This window comes from Gekko japonicus, unplaced genomic scaffold (genome assembly GCF_001447785.1).
Source record: "Gekko japonicus isolate JY-2015 unplaced genomic scaffold, Gekko_japonicus_V1.1 scaffold143, whole genome shotgun sequence".
Classification (NCBI taxonomy): domain Eukaryota; kingdom Metazoa; phylum Chordata; class Lepidosauria; order Squamata; family Gekkonidae; genus Gekko; species Gekko japonicus.
The window spans coordinates 546,527-565,435 of NW_015175974.1; the positions used below are offsets into that span (position 1 = coordinate 546,527).

An 18,909-nucleotide genomic window follows, 5' to 3' on the forward strand; every position below is an offset into this window, starting at 1 on the left:
CTCTTCTCTTTGCTCTAAAATATCTCACTCCTCGCTTTCCAGTTCGAGGGTAACATCTTATTAAAATTAACGCCGCCGTGTTCTCCCTAAGAATAGTTTGCTGAGTAGTACAGTCACTTCCTTTTATTTGTGCACGTATGAAGCAGTCCCTCTTTCCTCCCGTCCTCGATGGGATACTTTTTATTCTCAAGGGGCAGAGTCTGTTGCTGTCTTTCGTGGTTGTGTGTGGGGCCGCTGACTCGGGGCCCACAGGTCTCTTGCTCTCGTCAGCTGTTTCCTCTTATTTGTTGTCGAATCGCCTGTGCTTCTGGGAGAGCCTCATTCTCAAACCAGACAGAGGCAGAACCTTTACGGATTGGATCACCGTACACCATGTGACCACCGTGCTCCCTTCCTCCGTCTCTTTTGTGTATGATGACTGTTTGGATGATAGGGGTAGGATTGTGCGTTCTCCTCTTGTACATCGGGGAGAGGCGGCAGCAGCCGCCCACTCCTTTTGCATCTGCAGTGTTGGGTTCTTCAGGAGGTTCCTGCTGCAGTGATGGTGCTATTGCTCTCTCTTGAACAGAATAGAACACTATAATAAGGGAACAGGCTGTGCTCCTCCCCCCCCCCCAGTTTTTTCCTTTGTATATAACTTGGCATGCATTCAGCATTTGTTCTGCGTAACAATCTTGTATGTACTGTGTTGATTTTAACCTCTAGATGCTTAAAGTAATAAATGGTTATTGTTTGTGGAACATCTTAATAGCATAAATAAATGAATAAATGATTTATTACAGTCCTGGCCAGTGTTCCCTCTAAGCTGAGCTAGTGTGAGCTAGCTCACAGTTTCTTAGTCTCCGGCTCACACATTTTTGTCTTAGTTTAGGAAGGATGGCTCCAGAGCAAACTAATTTATGCAGTAGCCAAATTGCTCGCTCACAACTTTAATGCCAGTAGCTCACAAAGTAGAATTTTTACTCACAAGACTCCACAGTTTAGAGGGAGCATTGGTCATAGCCTAGCACAAACATAATAGCGTCTTAAAGAGCCAGTTTGGTTGTAGTAGTGAAGAGTGTCAGATTAGAATCTAGGTGACTCAAGTTTGAATCCCCACGTGCATTTGCAGCTCGCTGGGTGACCTTGGGTTAGTCATACTCAGCCTAGCTTACCTCACAGGGCTGTTGTGAGAATAAAAGGAGGAGGATGTAAACCATATTGGGACCCTATTGGGGAGAAAGGTGGAATTTAAATACTCTAAATAAGTTAAATCTTCAGTAAACAAGACATTCTAGATTCATAAAAATCCAAATGTGTATGTAGAAGAAGAAGAAGAGGAGATTGGATTTATACCCTGCAAAGAAAAAGAAATGTAAGAAAGCAAAGTGGCTTTCTGATGAGGCTTTACAAATAGCAGAGGAAAGAAGGAAAGCGAAAGGCAAAGGCGAAAAGGAAAGATTTACCCAACTGAACGCAGATTTCCAGAGAACAGCAAGGAGAGATAAGGAGGCCTTCCTGAATGAACAGTGCAAAGTAATAGAAGAAAACAATAGAATGGGAAGGACTAGAGATCTCTTCAAGAAAATTGGAGAAATCAAGGGAGCGTTCCATGCAAAGCTGGCCATGATAAAGGACAAAAACGGTAGGGACCTAACAGAAGCAGAAGAGATTAGGAAAAGATGGCAAGAATACACAGAAGAACTATACAAGAAAGACCTCGATGTCCTTGACAACCATGACGGTATAATCACTGACCTCGTGCCAGACATCCTGGAATGTGAAGTTAAATGGGCCTTAGAAAGCATTTCTAACAACAAAGCTAGTGGAGGTGATGGTATCCCAGCTGAGCTATTCAAAGTCTTAAAAGATGATGCTGTTAAAGTGCTGCACTCAATTTGCCAGCAAATTTGGAAAACGCAACAGTGGCCACAGGATTGGAAAAGGTCAGTATACATTCCAATCTCAAAGAAGGGCAATGCCAAGGAATGTTCAAACTATCGCACAATTGCACTCATATCATATGCTAGCAAGGTCATGCTCAAGATCCTACAAGCTAGGCTTCAACAGTACGTGGATAGAGAACTGCCAGAAGTACAAGCTGGGTTTCGAAGAGGTAGAGGAACTAGAGATCAAATTGCCAACATTCGCTGGATTATGGAGAACGGAGTCTCAGAGCAGCTTACAAACTCCTTTCCCTTCCCCTCCCCACAACAGACACCCTGTGAGGTGGGTGGGGCTGAGAGAACTCTGACACAAACTGCTCTTTCAGGAACAGCTGTGCCAGAGCTTGTGACTGACCCAACATCACATCAGCAGGTGCAAGTGGAGGAGTGGGGAATCAAACCCGGTTCTCCCAGGTTAGAGTCCGCACACTTAACCACTACACCAAACTGGCTCTCCCAAATGCTTTTTCAGACCCTTTGATATGTTCATTTAAGAGATCTGCAGATATAATTGGCATAAAGAGACTGACAAACTTTTGATTTATCACATCAGCCCAATTATACATATTTACTCTGTAGTCAGTCCCACTACTTATAGCATCACTTTGAAGTGGGCAGTCAAGTATAGACTTGATGAGAGGTTGTCCTTCTCCGTAGCACTTCCTGTTTTTATTGAGTGCTGGTGTTGTGTAAGATTTTCCTGTTATGGCATATGCAAAATATTAACATTAGTAGATAATATTCACTGAAATTAGTACAACTTTAAGCATTTATTAATATTTGGCATGACACTACCATGGAAGAGATAGTAAAATTGGTCACAGTACATCTGTTTTGTAACAGTGAAGTATGATCAGAGGTCTTGAGTATGTAAAGAAACATTATGCTTTTGTGTTGCAGCCAACACATCATGCATATGGAATGTTTGTCTCTGTTATTTACCTGAACTGTTCAAGTGAATATTATTTCCCACAAGCTATCCTTAAGCTGTGATGCTTTCTTAAATGACAAACTTGGTGGATTGCAAATGTGGTGGAAACTGTCCTTCACATAAGTAGATTTGTATTTCTTTATTTGCAAGGAGTATAATGCAGCAGCATCCTGGCAACTGTGCCCATTCCAAGTACTGTCTCAAGTGCAGCTATTTTGTTCTTTAATCAAGGGACCAGAAAAGCAGGTTAGTATGCCTGAAATAATTGTTGTCTTTCTCTGAATTTCCTGTATGAGCTTTGGTGTTTTGAGGAGGTTCATTTCCATTGGCTGGAACAGAGAGAGCAACAAGAAACCAAGTGATTTCAGTGGGTGCTCTCAATCCTTTGTGCAGTAAATGTTGATTAGTTTATGAACAGATTATGCAAGCACTCTGAATTATCCAAAAGCCATAGAAGTATAGATAACAGCATTTCATAGGTATGTTGAGTGACATAAGTTTTTTTTACTAAAGCTGCTTATAATCAGATTTTGCATTATTCAAAGTACAGTTGATCCACTAGCCCTGGAAAGTGCAATGAGCAGGCATATGAAAAGGCAAAACAATTTATTTGGAAGTGGCCTGGGAATGGATTTCCAACTCTTCTTCTAGCAGGTCTCTTCTCATGCCTTTAACAGTAACATCAACCAGAAAATGAGCAGACGAAGCTTTTTTTCAGGCATTATGTTGTTGAAGGCTTTCACAGCTGGAGTTCATTAGTTGTAGATTTTCCAGGCTGTATGGCCCCGTGGTCTTCGGGCTGTATGGCCAAGACCACGGCCATACAGCCTGGAAAATCTACAACTAACTTTTTCAGGCATATTCAGGTGGTGATGAGAGAAGTTTTAGCTGCTCAAAAAGGAACTCTGCTCAAAAATAGTTCGCAGTTCAAGATAAGCACATACATGGATGAGACAAGGCTTAATGCTTATAAGTGCCAAATTGCTCAGATATGCTGTTTAGGATGCCAACTAATTACCAACATTTATTTACTTCATTTATACCCCATTTTTCTCTCCAGGGGGAACCCACAGTGGTAATTCTCCTGCCCTGCATTTTATCTTCACAACAATCCTGTAAAATAGATTAGGCTGAGAGAGTATGACTGGCCTGAAGTTACCCAGGAAGCATCCGTGGCATAATGGGGATTTGAATTTGAGTCTCCCAGATCCTAGTCTAACATTCTAACCACTGTACTATGCTGGCTCATAATCTCATGGAGCATAATTCATTGGAAGATACCACAAGCCAATTAAATTGGGATATTTTGCCATTTAGGTGATTAAAACTTTTGAGTGACAGAAGTATCTTAATAATGTACCTAGAAATGGCCACAAAAAGATAAAAAGAAACCGAGCCTTGGTGGTTGTAGGGGAATAATCCAAATATATGAAAAAAATAATTCATTGTCAGAATCTTGGGTCAGTCCAAGCCAAACTCCAGAGTCAAAGTTCAGTCATCAAGTAAGCAGAGTCCAGCTCAAAACATTATACAGGAAGCAAGGTCCAAGGTCATTCACAGGTGCAGGGAAGAAGATTCCAGAGTCAGCATCAAAAGCCAGTCCAAGGAGCACAATTCAGAGCAGTGGCCACTGAGTTAAGAGGTTGGTGACTTGTCGCTTCCACAACATGCAGGCTACCAGCACTGGGTTTTATAGGTACTTCCTAACAAGCCCTTGTTAGCAACCAGCTGCTTGGGAGTACTGCTGCAGCTACTCCAGGCTATCATCAGCAAGCAGCTGGCAATGGGCCAGGAGACTTGTACTCTGTCTCCTTGCTTGCAGCTCCCTTCTAAGCTTCTGTCTCCAGGACGTGAAAGGTACAGGTGAGACTGGTTGACTGGTCTTAATCAACTGAGTCTCTCCTGCTGCATTGGGGCTGGGTGGCGGCGGCTCTGCATCGGCTGTTGGCTGTGAGCCTTGAGTAGTCTGTAGCGCTCTGATTCCACTAGGTTCAGGACTGGCTGCATGAGGCTCCTCTTCATCTGAGGAATCCCTTTCTCCTGAGTAATCCCTAATAGAGCTTGTCTCAGGCTGACATCCATCAAATTACAGAAAACTACGTATATATTTTCTCATGGATTTATGGTAACAGGTATAAAGTCATTTTATGGAAAGAGATAAGTACAGTATTTCCTGCAATGTAGTAGTATTAAATCCAAATTTTAGTTCTTGCTCTGAGGAGAAGGGCATTTTGTAATGGGTGATTTCCACCAGTTGCTCAGGGAGGCAGGAACAGTGATGCTCTGTCTTCTTGGTGCTTGGGGGGGGGGGCAACAGTGGGAGGGCTTCTAATGTCCTGGCCCCACTGGTGGACCTCCTGATGGCACCTGGTATTTCTGGCCACTGTGTAACACAGAGTGTTGGACTAGATGGGCCTTTGGCCTGATCCAACATTGGCGTCTCTTATGTTCTTATGTTCTTCAATTTCCTGTCTCCTGGTTGGGACTCAGTTTCATTTTTTTATTCCTGCCTCAACAGGAAGTGCAGCTTCTGATTGGGCGCCTTGCCTTTCTCCACAGAGTGACCTCAGATTTTGAGAGATACTTCTATCCTTTCTCAGCCTCTTATTTTATGTTCTTAACACCCCTCCTCGGTTCCTTCCTTCTGCTTTTTTTGTCTCTGTGGCTTCTTTCTGCTCCCCATCCCATCATAATGGTTGCCCAGCAAACTTCCGAGACTCTGGAGCTATGCATGAGAGATGGGTTTCTCTCCCAGAATGATAGGGACTCTCTTCTCCTTCATTTGTTCCTCGTGGAGAGAGCTGCTCCATCATTGTAGCCTGGAGTGGACTGGGAAGACTTGCATTGCCTCAAAAATGAAAGCACCTGAAATCACATCATAAAAAAAGGCACAGAAATGGTGCCTCAAGTGCCAGTGGCTCCCTCAGTTGCCAGTTTGGCCCATGGGGAAGGGCTACAGTAGCATTAAAAGGTATGGAAACAGTTCCTTAAGTGCAAATGGTTCTCTTGGCTGCCAGTTTGGCGCAGAGGGGCTGTGATGGCACACCAGGAACTTCTGTTAACCCCCCTCTGGCCCATGGACTCCCTGACCACCGGAGCAGATCTTCAAGAGGATAATGTGTAGTCTGTTCCACCTCCAAGGTTGTGAGCAGGTGGACGCCTTGTTGGCTGAGACAATGGAGTTTCCAAGGAAAGCCATGAGAGAAGAGCTGAAAGGGTACAAAAATGCTCCTTCTCTACCCCATCTCAGGGTTCCAAGCACTACAGCCTGAGGTCACCCTTACCTGCCTCTAGGGAAGGGACCAGGTGTAGTTAGGGACATGCTTTATCCCATTTGGACCCTTGCTTACAGTAGTCTACTAAGGTAGTTCACAAGTCTCTTCTTCTGCTGCCACCCCCGCCAGGGCCCAGGGCACCCTCTCAGGGATGGAAAGCCTATCCTCATAGTCAGAACCCAAGAAGGAGGAGGGAGAATTCTCCTCAGAGGAGGAGCCCATAGTCACTTAGCAGCCCACATGCCTGTTTAACATGGACGATGAAGAGAGAGTGGCCTATCCTGTATTTAATAGGCAGTTTCCATTATCAAAAAATTATTCCTTGGTTCTTTTTTTCTTTTCTTTTTTTAGCCCCCCCCCCCCGGTAGGGGATTTTTTAATTGCATTTTCTATAAACTACAAAGAAACAACAAGGGAGGGGAGTCTACAAACTACAGGAGAAAGTAAAGAAAACCACTAAAACCCCAAGAGATGGAGATCATACATTACTTGAAATACAACCGCATTTTTTTAACCATTACATTTTTCTTTCTTTTTTTGGCGTTGAGAGTGATTAATAATAATTTATCGCTTATATTATCGATTCCAACAAATCTGACTATATGAAGGAGCTATACAAGATCATAGAGAGAGAAAAACCCGCTAAGGCAGGCTTCAGAAAACATTAGCATCTCGGGTTTTTTTTTACTTTTTGTTCCCCAAATGACAATCAAATTTATTTTTGGGGGGACCACCCCCCATCTTAGAGTCCAGTCCTCATCAGTAAGTGTACTTGTCTCATCTTCTCTTCCTCTTTTACAGTCTTCTTCCTCATTATCTTCTTCCTTTGTTGATCCTAATGGTTGCAGCAGACATTGGTCAGTCTTTAGGATAGAGTTCATTCTTCCCTTTTATCGCTTTAATCCATATGTCTTCTGGAGAATCTAACCACTCTTTCACCGGGCAGATTATCATTTTTTAATATTTTCAGGATATGTCCATAGATCACATCCCTTCGCTTTAAGTATCACTTTTAATCTACAAACCGGTCCCTTAACGACATACAGTCCATTTTAGATTCTCCCCTTTATCCATTTGGAGTTAAAGAAGCTGATTCTTGGTTGTTGTCTCTATCCTTTTGCAGATGTCTTTCAGAAGTGCGATGTAACATAGTCCTAATTGAATATTGTTTAGCCAGCACAGGGCGCCCATTTTCTATTGGAAGAGTCTATAATAGAGTCAGGTCACATGGCCTGGTCAGCTGAATTCCCACTTCCTGAAGAAGGCTTAGATTTCATTCTGCTTTCTTCAGCGCCATCTTTAAGGATGTTTATTCTTTTGTAAAATTGCCAAAGGTTTCTAAAGTCCGCAGTATTGCCCAGAAATCCCTCGACAGCTCTTCATTATAATCCACATGTCTAAAGCTCCGTCCCCCCCCTTACAGTGCTTCAAACTCTATTTGTTTTGGTGCAGGGGGGAGTTCCCTCCTCCCCCTCGCTTATTAAGGGGGGGGACTTTCCTCCTTTTTTTGGATTCACAGTTCAACGTCATTCTCGCCATTTCATCTCAGGTAAGGTTAATTTTGCCAGATCTCCACACGCTTGTCCCAGTCAGTGGCTCCTGTTCCATGCGGAAGCAAAGCGGCAGGACCGTCGGGGCAGAAGGGAGCCTCAACTCACCGGCTGTGTGCCAGGAGAGAGGCAACCCTTTAGCGCCCCATGGTTAGGAGCCCTTCGCAAAGGGTCCGGGGGGGGAATGTGTACAGTCGCACCCCCTCCCAACCGCCAGCTCACGGCTCACATCCCTGGGAGCACCCAGGGGAGGCAGCCGCCATTGAGTCGCCAAAAACTGGACTCCTTGGTTCTTCATTATATGGACTTGTTGCAGGTCCCCCTGGCCGATGCTCCAGTAGCAGCATTACAGTCCACTGGCCTGGTCTCAGAGGATGGCACTGAATCCATAAAGGATGGGTTGGACAGAAGAACGGACTACATACTGCAGAAGTCTCACCAGGCCCAGCAGTGGCCATCAGGGCATCAGCAACCTTTGCAGGCATTGGGAGGGGCTGTGGCTCAGTGGCTTTGCAATGCAGAGGGTCCCAGGTTCAATCAGTATCTCCAATTAAAAAGATCTGCCAGTAGGTGATGTCAAAGACCTCTGCCTGAGACCTTGGAGAGCTGCTGCCAGTCTGAGTAGACAATATTGACTTTGATAGACCAAGGGTCTAATTCAGTATAAGGCAGTTTCATGTGTTCATGTGCCTTAATCTTTAGAGCAGCCATTGTGTGGACCCAGAAGCTGGTCCAACTCATTCCCAGTGACAAAACCAGGGCTATAGAGGGTCCCAACCATGTTCTCAAGTTGGTCAGCTTCCTAGTGGACACTTTCCTGGATGCCATTACCTTCGCATCCAGGTCTATGGTGGTGGCTTCTACAGCCAGGTGCGCCCTATTGCTTCATGTATGGCAAGCAGCTCTCCATTCTAAGTCCATAGTAATAGCCTATCAGTTTAGGGCAGGAAGCTGTTTGGGGACTGTCTCAACAAGATCCTGGTTGAAACCAAAGACAAAAGGAAGGCCATGCCCAAATGTCTGTGATCGTCAGTCTGTGATGGGACAATAGGAAAACCTCCCCTTCCTATTCCTTTTGTTCTCATCATGTCTTATCCCAGATCAGACTAAATCAAAGGTAGACCCAGTAGTCGAGGCCTGGAAGCTCCTTTTGAAGGGGCCCCCATGCCAACAGCTCATTCCAGCTCCAGTCTTGCAGGTTCAACAAATCTGATCAGTTGGCCAAGCAAGGAAAACTATGACATTAGGGGCAGGTGGGGGGGGTGGGCTACAAGAATTCCAATCCTAGTGGCTTCACTTCTGACAAGTCTATTGCGCTCTGTGAACTATCCAACCAGGTTACAACACAGAGTTTTGAAGCTTCCCTAGAATGCTTCATTCAGTGTCCCAGATCCATTTGCAGGGAAAACACCTCAGCTGCCATCAAACACCTACTGAAGATACAGGCAATAGAGCCAGTTCCCTCCTGCAAGTATCACACAGGAGTTTACACACAGGGGACCAAAGAGCCATTCTCAACTTGAAATAGGTGAGTAGGTTTGTAGTCCGCAAGCACTAATGCATGAAGACCCTATGATCAATCATGGAAGTCTTATGTTCCAAGGTCTTCCTGACCCCACATCAACAAATGGGCGTTTGCTCATTCTCATATTTCCAGAGTATCGCTGGTTTCTTCTGTTTGCCTACAACAACCAGCTTTTCCAGTTCAGAGTTCTCCCCTTTGGCTTGGCTTCTGCCTCTTGGGTCTTTTCCAGGGTCCTCGTGGGGTAGTGGCTCTTATCTGTTAGCAAGGCATCCAAATTCACCCTTACCTGGACAACATCCTGATCTCTCCCACGCAGGAGCAAGCAACCAGGGACACCCTCAGGATCATTTGGTACCTGGAGGCCCATGGCTTCGTATTGAACAAGGAGAAGAGCAGTCTTTCCCTGTCACAACAGCTGCAACACCTTGGCATGATCATAGACATGCACAAGAATATACTGTACCTCCCAGAAGTCAAGGCCTCCAGGATATCGAACTTGGCCAAGGATATGGTCAAAGCCAAGACTGCCCAGCTAATATCTCTGGCCCGCCTTCAGGACCTAATAATCTCCTGTATAGGGACAGTTCTGTGGGCTGCCTACACATGAGACCACTCCAGTGGTTCCTCTGTCCTTAACTGCAGAAGATGTACAAAATACTGAGCCTAACACTGTCTCTGAGACAGAACGTGTTCTAATGGACTGACTTCCAACAACTGAGACAGGTCCAGTCCTACCTCGTGGAGCATATCATTAAACTCTTCACACATGTACGTCTGTCTGGTCGGGGAGTGTTCTGCTTGGTCATCCAGCCCAAGGCACATGAACATCAAAGGAATAGACAGTGAGTATCAGTGCCAGATACTGGCATGTACTTATCAGTGGAGGCTCACATCAACAAATTGGGGTTCCAGGTCATCCACCATACACACAGAGGCCCAATCCCTTTTTTTATAGGTAGAAAAACACCTACAGTCCATCTCAGTGGATACCTAAACATCCAGGCAGACCGGCTGAGCGGACAGAAAATTAACAAAAACAAGTGGTTCATCAAACAGGATACTTCCTATAAAATGCAGCCAGGTTTGGGACTCTTGAGGTGGATCTGTTCGCCTCCGCATCCAATCACTAAGTACCAAGGTTATTCTCCAGATTCCATCACCCTCTGTCAGAAAGAGCAGATGCTCTAACCTCTCCTTGGCTCAAGGGCCTAATGTATGCTTCTTGCCCAACCTGGTGGTTCTGAAAGCTCTATGTTAGATACAACAGGAGGAGGTGGAGATTATCTTTGTGGCTGCAGATTGGCCTCACAGACTATATTTCCCTTCTCAGTGGAGCTCTAGGTAAAGGTGCCTTGGAAGATTCCATTGAGTTTCGACATGTTGCAACAGGGCTCAGTGTGACCACAGCTGGCTTCATCTGACCATGTGGCTTTTGAGAGGTATGGGCTCCTGAACCTAGGCTACTCTTCAGAGGTTGCAGATACCATCATGGGCTTCACAAGGTGCATCTACAATACCACATGGAAAGCCGTCATGAAATGGTGCTAGTGCAGCATGTCAGTCTCCTCAGCCCTGGCCTGGGACATCTGTTCGCCTTTCTTCAAAAGGATGTCTGTCAAAAACTGAAAGTGCCCACCCTTCATCACCCGGTAGCCATGATCCTGCCATATGTAACTCACTTCCCTATATGCAGACATTCTCATATTGTCCACTTCCTCAAAGGGGTCACACAGAACAACTCTCCTATAGTTCACAGGCTCCCTTCATGGAAACTGCATATAGTCCTTTTGGTTCTCACTAAGCCCTCAAGCCCTTGAGGGAGGTTTCCATTAAATGGTTGCATACCGCAGTGGTGACTTCAGCTAGAAGAGTGTTGAAACTGGGAGCATTGTCAGTCAGAACGGACCTATGTGTCTTCCATAAGGACAAGGTGGTGCTCAGGCTGGATCCCATGGTGAATTCAGCCCTTCACAGGAGTCAAGAGATTCATCTCCCATCCTTTTGTCTGCATTCCAGCCACCCCAAGGAGAGAGAGTGGCACTCCTTAGACCTCTGGAGAGCCCTCAGAATCTATCTCTGGTGTACTGAGTCCATCAGGAAGATACTCTCTTTTCATTTCTTTAACAGCCCCTAATAAAGGAAAGATGATGTCCAGATTGGCTGTCAGCTACACCATTTGCCAGTGCATCACCCATGTCTACAAGGCAGGTAACATCTTGGTTCCAGCAGGGATCACAGCCACTAATGCAGCTTTCTACCTTCAGGCCTCAGTAGAAAAAATATGCAAGGTGGTCATGTTGTCTTCAGTCTCTCTCTACCTTTGTTAGGCACTACTTTGTTAAGCATGTGGGTGAAGTAATTAATTCTCACCCATCACTTGTGACAGTGCTGTTGGAATTCCCATTCCAAGATGCCCTCCTCCTTAGAGCAAGAACAGAACCTTGGATACTTACATGAGGGTTCTTTCTACTCTGAGGTTAGGAGGACATCTTGCACACACACACCCCCAAAAAGGGGGGAGAGAGAGAGAAAAGAGGAACTTTTACGAAGAGTGTATTAGTCTGGTCAAACCTATGTGCTCCAGTTGCAGTGGGAGAACACTCACTCTAACCGTCCCTTGCCCCCACCCCTTTTTACTCCTTTGGTTATTACATGTTTGCTTTTAACCATGACTTACCTGCTTTGGATGGTATTTCTTCCCGGTTCTGTTCCTTCCTGTTTTGGGGTTTCTTAGCTTGTGAACTAACCAAACCAAAACTGGGTGAGTCCCTCTCAGGAGACAGGAAGTTGAAGAAATTGTTCCTGCCTTGCTGAGCAATTGGTGGGAATCTCCCATTACAAGATGCCTTCCTAACCTCAGAGCAGAAGGAGCCCTCACAGTAAGTATCCAAGGTTCCATTTTAACCAATTGAAATTTTCTGTCTTTAAAATTGCCCTTCCTATTCTTAATATTCAAATGCTATGGGGCTAAGAGGCCATTTCAGGTTCCAAGTAGACATATGATAGTGAGAGATGTGTGATTAGAAATTCCTGTGTGTGGTTTTGCTTGACAGACAACTATAGGTGCTTAGTTTGTCCTGCAGGAATTGAGATCAGGACAGTGGCACATTTCTGATCCAAGTTCCTTTCTGCTCTCTCTTTGGCTTTTGAGAAACCATAGAAGGTCCTAATAGGGGATCATTGTTTTCTTTTTCTAACTTGCCCCCCAAATTACCGATGTAAGCAAGGTTGGAGGCAATCCAGGACATTTAGTGGCCAAGTGTTTTAGCATTGTCTGGACTAAAAGGAATATCTTGGAATTACTTGGGCTTCTGTAAGTACATCAGCACCTGCACTGTGCTGGTGATGACTCCTGCCCAATTTCTGTTGCATCTCTTCTCAACAACATGATAAACTGCTTTACAGCATCAGGCCAGTAGTCTATCCATCCTAGTAATGCCTGCTGCAGCTTACAACAGCAGCAGTTCCAAGTTTTCTGGCGTGTTTTATTGTACTGAATGTTTATCTTAACTTGGTTTTAGTTGTTTTATTATTTTATTTGGTCTTAAGACTTTTTTATCTGTTAGCCACCTTGATGGCTCTGAGAAGGGCAAAAAGACAGAGTTAATCTGTAAACAATTGTAAACAAATTAAAGTAAAATAAATATGGAAACTTGCAGGTGTCGTGGTGCTTACCAGTGTAATTCCTGATTCCCACATCATTCTTTCCCAAAGCAAATAGTTCTGGCCTTCTTCCATCTCACTAGGACAGGAGATGCTTCAGAAGAGCCCAGGATCCATCACCTTTCTATTTGAGGGAGCACTTCTTCAGAAACAGCTCTCTTCATCATAAAAGAATGCTTGGCTTGGAACCTCCCAGCACTTTTGTGTTTGCTTCCCTTCCATAGCAGCCATTTTAGTCTGGTTCCCAGATGTAGCCACAGGCTTGACAGGTTTGGGACCTCTGATTGAGATTGATCAGTGAGGGACCCCCATGGTGATTTGCAAATCTTTGTCTGTAGTTTCAAGCCATGATAAGTATTGTGCTGTATGATGACTAACAACGTTTTCCCCACAAAGAAAACCATTTTTTGCAATAAATTAAAGGATTCTTTGCATTAAGTTCAGATTTCATTGCAAACCAAGCTAAATTTAAGAGAATAATTATATTTAAAATTAAAAAATGATTTTTATCCACCCTGTCTTCTTGAGGTGCTAGGAATTTAGCTGACACCTTCTGTATGCAAAGTACGTGCTATACTGCTGAAGAAAATAGTTACCATAGTTTGAACGATAGTTTTGCTTTGTGGTTAAGGTGCTGAACTTCATGATCCTCATCCTGCTTCCAGAAAAAACAACAACCCCTATTTGAAATCTATCCACCCTTACGAGTGAGGGAGGCATTAGTAAGGAGGACTGCCACATTATGTGCAAAGAGAAGCCTCTGAGCAGGGTTAAGGGGCACTCTTTGCAGATAATGCCTGGCTTCACAGATAAGTACTTGAGGAAATGATTCAGATTTGCTGTGTATAATCTTAAATCAAGACTACACTGTTTAGGACTAACCTTTTTAATTACACCAAGCTGAAAATAACTCTTCAGCTAATTTTTCTGTAAATTTTAAGTCTTAAGGAATTCGCATCTAGCTTAATGTATTTCTCACCCTTTTTCTGTCTACTCTGACCTTGCTTCTTAATCCAGGTAAGTGGTTATGTATCCAAAATGTTCCTGTTTTGTTGCATTGTCATCAGTTTGTCCAGAAGGAACCGTTAGGATATAATATAAACATCAGCACATGAAAGATGCCTGAACAAGCCTGTCCTTGAATGCTATAATTGCACAGTCTGTTCTGTCTTAAAAAAAATTAAAATGACGTGGCAGGAATTACCTGGAGCTCACAAAGAAAAAAGAATGATAGGTTAGAACGACTGATGGCACCACAACCAATAACTACATGTTCAAAGTACATGCTGTTTATTCTAAAAGACTGCTTCAATTTAAGGAAAGCAACATATGTATAAATGGAAGAGTACAAAAATGATTGGTTGTCCTGAGAATTGACTTAAGCTTTGAATATCTAAATGTACTTCCCAACATTAATACTAAAATTGTTGTGTTCAAGTAGTTCAGCGTAATAATAGGTTGTCTGCATAATTTTTATACATAGCCTATTTAAAGACCAAAGTGACAGCATAAAACACAAGAAACGTTGCAATGCAACTTGGATCCCCCCCCCCCCCCCCGGCTGATACATTTCTGCAGGGTAGATGTTGATGGTTTGTTTATTTTAAAGTATTGTTCAACTAGCCTCATGCTCATGGGTTCCAAATGTAGCCAGCAGCAGTGTTGGATATTTCACCATAACAAGTCAGGCTATGGATTTCTGGTATTTACTAATGTGTTTATCATATGTACTTGCTTTCATACATAGTGGACCAGTGTCATCTTTCATTGTTTAGAATGGTGATACAAAAGCTTTCCTTAATAACTGGTCTCTGACACAAGGCCTGGAGGGGAATCTGAAAAATTTTGAGGGGTGGGGACTGGTATTTTTTTTCCAAGGACTCTTTTTTAATGTAAATATTGGGAAATTTGCAAAGCTTTGACAAATACTCCAGTGAATCCCCCTCCTTTGGAATGAGTAAAATGTTTTTAAAGACAAGAATGTACTCAGAATACATAGCATGAAAATGTTTTGTGTATGGCAGTCTGCAGCATTAGATAATGATGACTTGTATACATACTATGTACAGCGTATTTTCAAGGGTTTTCTTTTAGATTATTTGTTTTTGGCAGCAGTTAATATATAGTGTGTTTGATAATACATCATTAAGGAGTTCAGTGTTCATTTATTAAAACATATCCCAGTTTTCCTTCCAGCTCAAGGTGGCTTGGAAACGCAAATTTAAAATATACAATAAAATCCCCAAATAACCCCCCTATAGTCTGTATTACAAAGTTATAAAGGCTTTCCCACATACTATTTAAACTCCTATTTTGCCTTATTTTTCTGCTTCATGGGGGTTAGTTTGTGAAGCAAGCAGTTCAACATATTTAGAATGTGAATCTTGCACATTTATAGTCTTCTCTAATGGGAAAGTACCCTGCTCCTCCCATCCATTAAAAGGAGGGGGGGGAATCACATTAGTCTAGCCTGGTGTGATTTTACATTAAGTATCACACAGTGCTACCAGCTCTACACCCCCGCCACTGAATTGTTTTGCTACTACTGTCCCAGCTGCTATCTTTTCTGAGGCTTTGATACACATGGGAGATGCTTATTTGTCTAGAACCCCAGTGTCTAAACTTCATGTATTTCTTTTATAGCATCAGTCTTTTATGTATAGTATTGATTTCAAACAGCTAGTGTCCCAGTGACAGTGTTCAGAATTGTTCAGGATAGTATGGTGAGTTTAGCCCCCTACCTGAGGCGAAATACTGGATGCTTATTCAGTTCTTCCAGAAAATCTCCAAGGAAATGTTTCTTTGTTTTATACTGCTCCAGCTTCTGGAAAAAGGTTTTTATTACATGAATTTCAAGACTGATCTAATCTCTATCTACTTTCAGTGCTCAAGCAGACTTTGACAATGGGTCGGATTTTCTTGGATCATATCGGTGGCACTCGCCTGTTTTCCTGTGCCAATTGTGACACAATCTTGACTAACCGCTCAGAGCTCATATCTACCCGTTTCACAGGAGCTACAGGAAGAGCCTTCCTTTTTAACAAGGTTAGTGGGGGCTCAAGAAAAGTATTGCTAAACGTTCTTCTGGAGTGCATTGGTACTCAGATCAAAAATGGTACCCTGTGGGTTCTACAGTGTGTGTACCCTAAAATGGAACTTGAAAGCTTGAAGTATCTTAAAATGGCAGTGCTATCTTCATCTGGCAGCTAAGGGCTGCTGTACATAGAACAAGTTTTTTTGTACCTGTACTGCTTTCATAGGAAAACTGAGCTTGCATGTTTCTGTTTCACTGTATTTGCATGTGCTGAGAGCAATGGTGAATCATGTTCTTTCTGTTTGGAAATTATATCATTTAAAGATTGTTACATAGGAAGTGGTCCTTGTATGTCACTTAAGTAATTTTTAAAAGGTGCAGGAACTCTGTCCTCCTTTGCATCTTATCACCTACTCTCTGTCTCCTTTTAAAAACCTAAGCAAGTAATAAGACAAATGCTGGTGGTGTCACAATTGAAAATCAGTGTTGATATAAAATATACTACAGTTGTCTACTGATGGTAAACATCAGACCTCTGACGGCCTCATATTTTTCCTTTTGTCTTTCACAGGTGGTAAACTTGCAGTACAGTGAAGTGCAGGACCGGGTGATGCTCACTGGCCGCCACATGGTTCGCGATGTGAGCTGCAAGAACTGCAACAGCAAGCTAGGCTGGATCTATGAATTTGCCACTGAAGACAGCCAGCGCTATAAGGAAGGGCGTGTTATCTTGGAAAGAGCTTTGGTCCGAGAGAGTGAAGGGTTCGAGGAGCATGTTCCATCCGATAACTCCTGAATGGATACGTCCTTGTCTTCAGGCTTTCTCTGTTAAAACTTTAAAAAAGAGAAAAATCAACAAAAAAATCTACTTACATACACTGTCACCTTAGCATCAGCGTTGGATTCGTAAACTACAGAGTGGGAAAGATTGTGAGAGAATTTCAGATGGAATGTTCCATTTCTTTTCTCTTCTTCTTTTTTGCCCCCTTTCTCTTCAGGAGTATAAAGAGAATGTACTATGGATGCTGTAACTTTGTTTTCTCTCTTGCAGTCTCAGATATGTGAGCCTTCGCAGTTAGGAACCATCTGAAAGTTAAGTGAATTTAGAAGAGAAATCAGTGGGATTTTAGTTTGCAAAAACCCTGTTTCATCAGAAGGAAGTTTTTAGTCTAGCAATACCTTTTTAAGTTATTTTGTGTTTGTCTTTAATTTTAATTTGTTTTTAGCAAGACTTTTCACCCGATCTGCTGGTTTAAGAAGAGATCTGATTTTGTGATGAATGCTAAAGGTCCAGTGTTTAGTCCAGTTTGTGCTGGCCGTTGATTCATATTCTTGGTGGGGTTTGTTGGTAGTACAGAGCTTGTGCTTGTCTGTCTCATTTTTTGTTACCCAAATAAGTTGTCATTCCTCATTTAAACATCTTTTCAACCATTTGATTAGTGTTGATTTCTTTTTTAAAAAAAAAAAAAAAACAGGGCAAAATGCTTCTCTCGCTCCATTTTCCAGTTGTAACTTACACAATAATATAAGTAAGTGACTGTTAAGTCTTGTGTTGCTTTATGTTGGTAGTGATGGAGGAAGAACAGTTAACTCTTGCTGAAGCATTTTTTTCATTTCCCCCCCCTCTTGGCTGACCTCTAAAAGAGTTTCAATTTTTCTACTTAATCTTACAGCTTTTTTCCTGTAACCTTTCGCTTTGCATTTTAAAAAATGTGGGCCATAAGAAAGAAGGGCATGCCAGCATGTGCAGACATGCATACAGCCAGGCATCAAATCTGCATCTGTTTAAATGGCTAACAACTTGTCCTCAAGTGCTGCTTCTGATGTCAGAGCTCTTAGTTGCATCTTACCATTGTGGTGCTGCGCCTTTACTGTTTTCACCAGCACAACAAGCTTATCTGCCAAGTAGCTGACCTGGTGCTTCCTGTAGCAGTTACTTGTGTTGAAATCTTGCTCTTCTGAGCAAACCTTCTGTAGACTCTCTTTAATCAGCGATGCCCAAACATTGCTACCAGTATGTCCTGCCAAGTTGTTACTGTGATCATTTTTGGGAACCTAAGACCTGTATTCTAGAGGATTAATCACAATGTTGTACTTTTCTTGTAATTGCTAGGTATTTTTAGGCAAGGTGTTTGCCTTACTAAAATGGATTCTTAAAGATCTGATAGTATTAAATTCCTGCGAATGAACAAGGAATGCAAACAGGGCATCAGTTTACCTTGAAAAATAATGGTCATAACTACAGTCCTAACTGCACTTGCGTAAGCTTAGAGTAGGGTAGTCTGTCTGTGCAAGTGCCTTTAGGATGCTGTCCCACAAGCCACCCCTCCCCAGATGTGACTTGCAACCTAGAAGGGGGGGAGCTGTGGTTATGCCATTCACACTCCTCAGATAGGGTTGTGTTTGGTTTATTTTGTTCATTTGAGTTGCAGTTTGGGCAGCCGTGTTAGCTTGAACTTTAAGTAGCTTTAATATGCAACTTAGAAGGAAAACATGTAGATTTGTGTCTTGGGGCTGAGTTGAATCAGGATGCTTGAATAATAGTGTGCTTGTGCCTCAGATGAGTAAACTTTTAGTAGATCAGCATTCTGTTATACGGAGTATTTCACTAACCTGGCAACTTCTCATTGGCACAGTCGTTGATGTACTCTACATGTATTTTGGTGTTGCAGTACAATAAAGTATGTTTTGTCCTGCATTTTCTGACCATATGATTCACTTCTTCAAATGTACCCCTTGAACCTCTATGAATAAACACTCAAAATCAGAGCTCTGAGTACTGTCAACCTCTTCTTGATGATTGTTCAGCCCATGCTGAACAAATAGAATTTGTATCTAGTATTTTACACCTGTAATTTCTCCAACTGACAGACTTTCTGATCCTTCCTTTTTGGATCAGTTCACATACATCACGATTCTTCCATAGACAGTCCATGTAAAGAAAGATTTTATCCATATATGTTTTCATGAATGCATGGGTTGGAAAGTCCTTGCATTTTCTAATGA

The 18,909-nt window shown here is 42.9% G+C and overlaps 1 protein-coding gene across 2 annotated transcripts in view; it reads left to right on the forward strand.

Moving 5' to 3' along the window:
- YPEL5 (yippee like 5) overlaps positions 1-18,658 on the forward strand; it is a 19,496-nt gene extending 838 nt beyond the window's left edge. Inside the window, exons 2-4 of one of the 2 annotated variants that reach the window (XM_015426111.1) lie at positions 3,007-3,102; positions 15,754-15,914; positions 16,475-18,658. In XM_015426111.1, coding sequence (XP_015281597.1) covers positions 15,774-15,914; positions 16,475-16,699 — 366 coding nt within the window. In that variant the 5' untranslated portion in view covers positions 3,007-3,102; positions 15,754-15,773 and the 3' untranslated portion in view covers positions 16,700-18,658. The remainder of the gene's footprint in view (positions 1-3,006; positions 3,103-15,753; positions 15,915-16,474) is intronic. The other variant, XM_015426110.1, reaches the window with a different exon arrangement.
- Positions 18,659-18,909: the final 251 nt, after the last annotated feature.